General features: G+C 52.8%; 1 protein-coding gene across 1 annotated transcript; it reads left to right on the top strand.

Moving 5' to 3' along the window:
• Positions 1 to 1,090: 1,090 nt before the first annotated feature.
• GSX2 (GS homeobox 2) lies at positions 1,091 to 2,681 on the top strand. The gene is made up of 2 exons (XM_070410401.1): positions 1,091 to 1,664; positions 2,341 to 2,681. Exons 1-2 carry the CDS (start codon positions 1,091 to 1,093, stop codon positions 2,679 to 2,681), a joined length of 915 nt encoding a protein of 304 aa, XP_070266502.1.
• The last annotated feature ends 6,863 nt before the right edge of the window (positions 2,682 to 9,544 follow it).

The raw sequence follows: 9,544 nt of genomic DNA, 5'->3' as shown, positions 1-9,544 counted from the left end.
TCTGCCAGCTGCCCAAGATCTATAAAATTCAAAGATGCAGGAGCAGGGACCCAGAGCAAAGAGGGCTAGGGCTTGGGTCCTCTCTCCAAAGTCCTTGGATGGAGTTGGTAAGTGGTGGAACCATTTGGAGAAAGAAAAAAGTGACGCTTCAACATCTCTCTTTGCCAAAGGGGGAGCTGCCCATTAGAAAGGGACACAAAGAAGGGTCATTGATCTGAGTAGCCCCAAGTGCAAAGGCATTTTAGAGCTTCTCGAAATCAGAATGAAAAGCCCGTCAGCTTCTTAGCTGGGAGGCCTCACTGTTACTCCCGGGATCCCTCCTGAACTACCCACATGAATGACCTTGGCCAAGGCCAAAAGCTGGGGGGCTCCGCGTGCGCCCGTATGTGTGCCCGTGGCCTAAGCTGTGCTCCGGAACTGGGCTGCTGCCAGTCTTTGCCTGCACAATCCTGCTCCAAGCTGCAGGCCTCACACTTTACCGCGCCTTCGTCACGGTTGGCACAGAGGAGCAGGGAGCACTGGGCATCCCTATTAAAAAGGCTTCAAAGTGTCCACCTGGTGCGCCCTGCGGCCGGGAGCGGAGGAGTTGGGCTGGGGCCCAGGATGGAGAAGGGGTGGGATGGAGGATTCAGCTCTGATTTCTCGGGAAAGCGTGGAGAAAGAGGGGGAGGAGGCCGGCCTCCCCGCGAAATTAACAAAACCTACATTTTGCAAAGTCTCCCCCCATCCCCCTCCTCCGAGTTATTCCCTGCCGCGCGCCCGCCCCTCCTCGCCGCTTCTGTTGTGTGTGACTCGGGCAGCCTATCCCGAGGGTGGGGAGCAGCCGAGGAGCCTGAGCCGAGCGGTACTCAACTGCATCACGTGCCGGGGTGGGGGCTATAAAATCCCGGAGCCGGGGCGCTGGGCGGGGGACCTCAGGACCAGCCCTCTCCAGGGACCCCTTTGTTCGCAGCCCAGACGCCGACACCTCCGCATCCCCAAGGGCTTGACTGGCTGCACCGGCTCTGCGCCCCGGGGCAGAGCTCCGAACAGGAGAGGGGAGGGGGCGCCACAGCCTGCCGGGGCCCTCCAGCCACCCACCCCTCCCGACATGTCGCGCTCCTTCTATGTCGACTCGCTCATCATCAAGGACTCCTCGCGACCCGCGCCCTCGCTGCCCGAACCGCACCCCGGGCCAGATTTCTTCATCCCGCTGGGCATGCCGTCCCCGTTGGTGATGTCCATGTCCGGGCCCGGCTGCGCGTCCCGCAAGAGCGGCGCGTTCTGCGTGTGCCCGCTCTGCGTCACTTCGCACCTGCACTCCTCTCGGGGGCCGGCGGGCTCCGGCGGCGGGGGCGCAGGGACAGGGAGTACCGGGGCCGGCGGCGGCGGGGCGGCGGGGGGCTCCGTGGCCTTGCCCCTGCTCAAGAGTCAGTTCTCTTCGGGTCCTGGGGACGCGCAGTTTTGCCCGCGGGTGAGCCACTCTCACCATCACCACCACCCGCCGCAGCACCACCATCACCACCACCAACCCCAACAGCCCGGCTCGGCGGCGGCAGCGGCGGCCGCGGCAGCAGCGGCAGCGGCCGCGGCGGCCTTGGGGCACACGCAGCACCACGCACCTGTGTGCGCCGCCACCACCTACAACGTGGCGGACCCGCGGAGATTCCACTGCCTCACCATGGGTAGGGCGGGGTCTTGGGGCACCTGCGCGCCGCGCCTTCTTGGCTCTCGGGAACCAACTTTTCGCCTGCTGTAGAGGGAGTGGGAGCTTGGGGGGCGGAGGGAGGAGGGCCTTTCGGTGTAACTGGGAAGAGGTCCCAAGAAGTTCCACGAAGGTGGAAGTTAGCTTGCCAGCCTCTCCAAGGAGTCTGGTGCGCTTCATTCCTGGTCCCTGGTCCCCAAGTCTTCCGTAATATGGGGGCCTCAGGGACATCGAACTTGAGGGCTGAGTAACTGGCTGAGATTTGGGGTGGGTGTGTTTGAACTTCAGTGTGGCATTGGGCGTGGGGTTGGCTAAAGCGTTTCCACACTTTGGGCTAAGCTGGATCGCCTCTACCTCTCCGCTAGGCCAGAAAGGAGATGATCTGACTATACCAGCCCCCAACCCCCCTTTAATCCTTGGGCTTTAGGTTCCCACACACCTAAGGCCTTTCCGCGCTTTGGGCATCTCTGTCCTTCCAGGCTAAGTGACGACGTGATAGGACGAGGGAAGGGTGAGGGATGGATACAGCTCTTTGGTTGAGCTCCCGAAGGGGTCCTTGAGAGGCATCTTGTCCAAGGGGTGGCACGGGGCTGGGGGTGGGGTGGGAGCGCGTTTCTGGAGAATGACCTCTCTGCCCTTTCTTGGCCCGCGTGCAGGGGGCTCAGACGTCAGCCAGGTACCCAATGGCAAGAGGATGAGGACGGCGTTCACTAGCACGCAGCTCCTGGAGCTGGAGCGGGAATTCTCTTCCAACATGTATCTGTCTCGACTCCGGAGGATCGAAATCGCCACGTACCTGAACCTGTCGGAGAAGCAAGTGAAGATCTGGTTCCAGAACCGCCGGGTAAAGCATAAGAAGGAAGGGAAGGGCACGCAGAGGAACAGTCACGCGGGCTGCAAGTGCGTCGGCAGCCAAGCGCACTACGCGCGCTCCGAGGACGAGGACTCCCTGTCGCCGGCCTCGGCCACCGAGGACAAGGAGATTTCCCCCTTGTGAGGGAGGGAGGGCCGCCTCCCTCTCAGCACCCGCTCCCGGGAGCCCCCACAAAGCCAATGCGGCAGGCGCCCAGGGGTCAAATACGCGCCCGCTCGGTGGTCCGGTCTGCAGAAGCACGGAGCGGAGTGTTCCCAGGGCGTACCAGCCGGGCCCATCCTTCGCGTCTACTCCTCGGTCTATTTGCTTAGGTTCCACTCTCGAGAATGCGCATAGATTTTGTTTAAATGTAAATAACCTAGATTCAACTCAGTCTTGTCATATAACAGAGAAAAAAACATCATTGGCTTAAGTCTAGCACCGTCTGGGTTTTGTTTTTAAAGCGCTTGTCATTTTCCCTTCCCTGCTGTCTTTCAGAACCTGATAAGAACACCGGGTTTCCTGATGATTTCCTTTTGTGTTTTTTTTTTAATAAAAGTATTGATATGCAAATAATTTAGAAAAGTAAAACCTGTAGGCCTTGCTTTCTGAAAACTTGCCTGGGGAGAGTTTAAAATCCAAGTGTTGGAAGTTCATTTTTATGTGAATAGTTTTATATAAGATTATATTTATATTTATTTAAATAAATGAAACAAAATCAAGATTTTGTATTCATGGTGTTTGCTCTCACCATCTTCCCCGGTCTCCCTCTCCCCAGGAACTGGGAAAAAAGTGTTTGTGAATTCAGATGGAAGTGTTGACTAAAACTGGTACCGTGGGGCACTTGGTTGAGGGAGGTTGGGGCGCTATAGGATTTCTGTGTAACAGAAGCTTCTGCCAAGGAGACACCTTCAGTCCTGATGCCACCTATCAGGAAGTAATCCCCATCCTCAAAATAGCTAGCTTCCTCACAGTCAGTCGACAGGACAAATCACTCCATTTAGAGTGATGCTGACATTAATGACAGGCAAACCTTTTAATTTAGTTAGAAAAGGTGAAAATTCCTTACCTAGAATTTCTTTTCTGTGGCAGTCCCCTCTTTCCCCCTTTTTCCTCATCTCTCTTCATACTAAATTCAGAATTATGTGAAGACATTTGAATAGTTGGAATAGTTTTAGAAAGAGCACAATCTGTCAAAGCAGGTTGTAAGCGCACATGGAAACTTACAAAGAATGCTGTGACTAGAAACATGGCCATTCCTAGTTGTTCCTCCAGCTAAGAAATTAGCGGTTCTCACCAATGCCAAGAAAACAAAAGGTTACACTCTCACTTTTCTAAACTAGCCCAAATATGCCTTTGGACTCTCGTTTTTATGTGATTCTTTTCCGGCCTCCCTAACTTTAACCTGAATTGTCTCCTTTCTAGTCCTTCTCTCCGCATCACTTTGCGGAGTTAATTCTGCAAGCCTGTCCTTGAGGAGACTGGCTGAGCCCTCGGCAGCAGCCTGGCGCTGCCAGGTCCTGGCATCTGAAAGAGAAGCGGAGCTGGGCGCAGGGAAACCAGGGAGTCATTTTGTGCAAGCTAACGCTCACGAACACCCGCGGGTGTTATTTCTGATTAGTTCCTGTAAAGATTCCACCCAAGAGGTCAAACCAAAGGAACTTTTTACAGATATACAGACCTCTAGGTTTGAATTACTTTAGGTCTGTCGTAGCCAACACCTCACCAGGTCGGCTTGGGGCTCTAAAACTGGGGTCAGGAAGCTAATTTGGGAAGGAGGAGAAGGGAGGGAGGATGTGATACAGGTTTTCCCTTCAGAGCCTCTCCCTCTCTCCTTCCCTTCCTTCTCCTCCCCATGGGAGAGGGAAAAACCTCCTTTCAGATACTCCAGGCCTGTCCATCAATTCCAATTCGGGCATTGGCCCAGAGAGGCCGGAGGGAGGACAGACCTCTCGGTGCCGAACTGAACACGGAGCGGGCACCGCTTTGTGCAGCGACTTAGCCTGGCCCTGCACAGCGGTCATGGGCAACCAGCTCGCCCCTGGGGCAGGGAGGCGCAGCCTCTGGGTCTCTCTTGAGCGCAGCCTCCGGCCCCTCGCCCTGCCCACGGCGAAGGGGAGAGGGCGCCGGCCCGCTGCCTTCTCTGAAGATCCCGTCTCCCTCCTTCCCACTAGACAGGCCTCTCCGGGCCCCTGTACGCGGGTGGGAGGAAGTGACTGTCAAGGAGCAAAGAAGGCGCCTTTAAGGAAAGTTCCTGCTCCGGATACAGAGCCCCTGCTGCCTCTTTCTGCCCTCCTGTCCCACACTAAGCCTCGCCTGGGCGGTGGGCAGACACTGCCTCCTCCCATCCAAACTTGGCCGGCCCCCTCTGTCCCCGCGCTCGGGCCTGGCCCTCCCCAAGTCCACGCCAGGTCAGGGCCGAGCCTTTGCGCCTCCCCCGGCGCGAGGCCCTGTGCCCTGAATGCACTGCCACCCACTGACCATGCCCGATGCTGTCAGCTCCGCCGCCGCCAAGGCGATGGGGCACCAGCCCTCCTGGACTGGGTTTGAGCTGCTTGCGTGGTCTCAGTCCCTCTCCCTCCCGTCTTCGGGGAAATTACTCAGGAAAGAGAGAGTAAACAATGAATCCTCACCAGAAGCAAAGGACACAGGCAAAGATACCTACCTAGTCATTGGACGTTCTCCAAAGAAAGGTTCCCCAGGGTTTTGGGGTGGGGGTGGGGGTGGGGTAGGGGTATCCTATTTGTCCTTGGACATTCGGTGCCAACCGACCTTCTGATCACGTTCAGAGTGAAGCTTGAGGTCTCCTTGTACACTAGCGTGGATTTTCCATCCGCCCCCTAATCAGTTGATGTTTTTGAAGTTTGCAAATCAGAATAAGGCCTTGGAAATCTGTCTGCTACTAAAGGCCTACAGTTTCTCCTCAGGTTAAGAATACGTAGGCCAACACTCAGACACACAGATGCTCCGCTAACCAATCTTGATATGAAACACGCCCAGGGAAGTGTCTCCAGGTTTATTAAAGACTGTTTAAGAAATGTGGGGTCACCTGGACAACTTTGCTACCTGAAAAGCACTTGATGCCAGTTTTCACTGCCCCCTCTTGAGAAACAGGACTGGGCCCCTGTGTTTCAGGGGCCTATAGACACATAATGGAAAGAGAGAAAAAGAATGAGAATGAGAAAGCTGGACCTTGCTCCACTAAGAGAAAAGAAGTGAGCAAGCAGCAGGAGCCATTAGTGTGGTTGAGTCCGCCTCCCGGAGAACAAGTCCTGCGGTAGCTTTAAACAGGAAAAGAGTTGGAGGGTCGGGGATGGAGAGCAGGAAGGATGACTTCCTGCCCTAGTGTCCTGAGCCAGTCTAGACATTCAGAGAAAACAGGAGGAGCAGAGACATTTCCCCTTCACCCACCCACTCAGTGACCAACACACACCCAAGGCCAAGCCCACTTAGCAAGGCTTCTTGGTTTCACCCAGCAGCCCATCCTAGGGTGCCCGTGGGCCCAGGTGATAGAGACACTGGTGAAGATAGACCCTCTCCCCTTATTCTGACGTGGTCATCACAGCTTAGTTCCCACCCACCTCATTCCTCCAAGGACATCTAAGAATATTTTAGGAGAAAGAAAAACTTGGGATGTCAAGTCTTTGATTTCTGGCTTCCTTCCTCCTCCCCTCATTCCTACTCCCCACCAATTCTACCCTTTTAAATCTGATCTGGACTAGAAATGTAGTTTGTTTGGTCCAGCCTGACTGTGGTCAGGAAATTGCCAGAAAGGTGATTGCTCTAGCTAAAAGAGGTCACAGGGGGCAACAGGGTTTGTGTGTATAGGTGTATGTACATGCATGTACATGGTTTTGTGAGTGTATGTGTGCATATGTATATGTGTATGTGAGAGAAAAATAACTTCATTGGTGGTGGTCATGTTATATAAAGAGAAGAATTGCCCTGACCGGTTTTGCTCAGTGGATAGAGCATCGGTCTGCAGACTGAATGGTCCTGGGTTCGATTCTGGTCAAGGGCATGTACCTTGGTTGCGGGCACATCCCCAGTGGGGGATGTGCAGGAGGCGGCTGATCGATGTTTCTCTCTCATCGATGTTTCTGACTCTCTGTCTCTCTCCCTTCCTCTCTGTAAAAAATCAATAAAATATATTAAAAAAAAAAAAAAAAAGCTGAACATTGAGGGGAGATTAGAGAGAGCAATGGGTTGGATCTTAGGCCAGACCTTAAGGGTGTGAGGGGAGGAGAATGACACTTCCAACAGGAGAAATTTGGTTTAAAGGAGCAATCCCTGATTTAAAAGGAGCTCCTCCTATCCTCTCCAAACACAGCCTAACACCTCCTAAACATGAATGCAGCTCAGTGCATCAAAGCAATTGTTTCTATTTTCATTATTCACAGGGAATCTTTGTATGTACCTGTTAAGGTGACAGACCTCTTAAAAGGGAACATTTTTCCATGCAATTAAATGGTGCATTTACTAGGCTTCTATTAACATAATTTAATATAAATCTATTTTATAAATCTTTAGGCTCACATTAGTGAAAATTGAACCTGGGGGGGGGGGGGATGCCTACATCTCTTTCCTAAATTAGGGGGAGTCAAATCCAAAAACTTGCTATTCTAAGCCAATGGAAATATTAAAAGTAAAGAAATCTTTTGTATTGTCTTTTGTTAATGGTGGAGGCATGGAGAAAAGAAGCAGCTTTTTTCACAGAAAATGAGAAATTCCACAGAGATGCCTGCAGGGCTCCTATATTCGAGGCCCTGGGGAGGGGCCAACAAGAACAGGAATTGAAAGACATTTCTTAGGAACAGGATGGAATCAGAGCTCAGATGGGGGAAAAAACCACATTAAAACCAACCTTGACTCATATTTGGAAGCAAGTTTCTTCTGTTTGGGGAAGAAAAATCTGAATTCTCAGACCTCACAGTCCTGAAAGCTACTCCATGTAGAGGTCGATATCCTTGTCTGTCCCCATAGCTGGACTCCCTGTTCTCAAGGGCACCCTCCAAAATTCTGGGCATCGCATTGTTTCTGAAAACAGTGCTCTGCGTGCCCGTGTATTGATGTCCATGCTTGCCCCTCTGCACTGGGCATTGCTTTTCTTCAAGCTGAGCCCTATGTTTTCCTGAGCCTTTGTCGTACCTTTGTCGACCCTTCCAAACCCCAAACCCAGGAAGGCCCCAGGGACTCCTCTGAGTGAATCCTGACAGATCGGAAGTGTGTGCTGTGTGCTTAGGAAAGTAACTAGTTTCAGATTAATGAAGCAGTGACAATTTCAATCTGCTTAAAGGCGGAGGTTGGCACTGCCCAGGCCTGAGCGTGGGGAGCTCGCCAGGCTGGGCTTTATATTGTCCGCTTTTCTGAAGAGCAGACAAAGATGGATAGAGAGACATTGAAAAGCAGGGGGCGTATTTCAAACAGCCCCATAAAGAGGGCTGTCACTTTAAGACAAGAACCATAGTGCTTTGATGACTTTGTATTAGCTGCAACCATTTCAAATAAGGAACTCAAGTCTCTAGTGAGAGGGAGGGAAAAGCAGAAAGGGAGAGAGAGAGAGAGAGAGAGAGAGAGAGAGAGAGAGAGAGAGAGAGAGAAAGGGAGAGAGAGAGAGAGAGAATGTAGCAATATTTAGCCTGTGTGAGTACTACAGCAGGGCTGATTCTTAGGCAACTGCTAGATTTCTGAAGTTCACGGAGAAACAGCCCACAGCAGGTGCAGAGAAGAAAAGGCAGGTGGAAGCTGCTCCTGATGGGAAAAAGCTGCCCGCCCGCCCGTGGGCTGCAGCGGGCTCGGAAGCCAGCTCCGCCTCAGTTTCCCGGGAAGGGCTGGAGCAGCAGCACAGCCCTGGCTGGCCCCAGGCCGGGAGGATTATCATGGAAATTTTCGAGAGCCTGAAAGAGAAAGGAAGGAGGGGGAGGGCAGGCTTTCGGAGGCCACCTTCACAAAGCCTAATTTAAATTGTTTGGGGTCAAGCAGCAGCAAGCCGCCTCCCCCTTTTCCTCCTTAATTAATTAATGACCACAATTAATTATTAGGGTCTTGCATCTCAAGTCTTCCAAACGCCTCCAACAGGGACCGATGAGTTGCTTGAGCCGGACGCATGGGTATAACTTGGGAGAAGGGAGTGGGGAGTTGGAGGTGTGCTCGCCCTTCCTCTCTCCTTCCTCTCTCTGGATCTGCCTCCCTCTAGGTCTCCCCTTGCCTGCGGTTCTCTGTGCCTGTCTGTCTTTGTCACTTTCTGCCTCAGTTTCTCACACTCCCCCTTCCTCTCTCAACTCCTTTCTTTGTTCTCCTGGACCAACTCCCCATCCTCCTCCAATCTCCCCGGGCCGTGTCTCGACCCTCCCAACTTCAGGACCCAAGCTGTCCCGCGAGAAGGGAGGATGCCCAAGCTTCGGCCCCCACCCGGCCACCCTCCCCTCGGAATCCCACCGCGTGGTCGGAGGCCGGACGTGAGTGGGCAGCAAGGTAATTTCACCTGCTCTATCTAGAGTTAGTGACAACTTCTGTTTCTTTCTTTTTCTTTTCTTTTCTTTTTTTTTATGGGAACGGGAACCGAACCGGGAAGGAGATGGCGCCGGCTTTGGAGGCCGGCGAAAGGGCTCCGGCGACAGCGAAGCTGGAGGGAGAAGCGGCAGCCGCTGTTTCATTAGGCGCTATTTGAACCTTGCAACATGTGGTAATTTCTGGGGCAAGCTGAAAAGGGGGGATTATGTAGGAGGGACACAAGGAAATTAGTGAACGGTTAATTTAACTCGTTTTCTGCTAGACTTTTCGATACATTCCTAATTGACTGAGGGGCAGGTGAAGCTCCCGCCCCAGGCAGGCGCTTTCACGGTGGGAATAAATGGTTCTTTTTCAACTCACACTGTTCACAATATATCATCAGGGAAAAGACATGCAATGAATATGTTGATTTTTTTTTATTAATGGAATTACACCCTGCCATGCAGGTGTGAGGGTAAAAACCTACACTGCAATGAAATAAGATTAACAATGAA

This window comes from Myotis yumanensis, unplaced genomic scaffold, assembly GCF_028538775.1.
Source record: "Myotis yumanensis isolate MYYU_CA2020_CCGP unplaced genomic scaffold, mMyoYum1.0.hap1 SCAF_1, whole genome shotgun sequence".
In the NCBI taxonomy this organism is placed as follows: domain Eukaryota; kingdom Metazoa; phylum Chordata; class Mammalia; order Chiroptera; family Vespertilionidae; genus Myotis; species Myotis yumanensis.
This window is presented reverse-complemented; position numbering and strand designations above follow the sequence as displayed.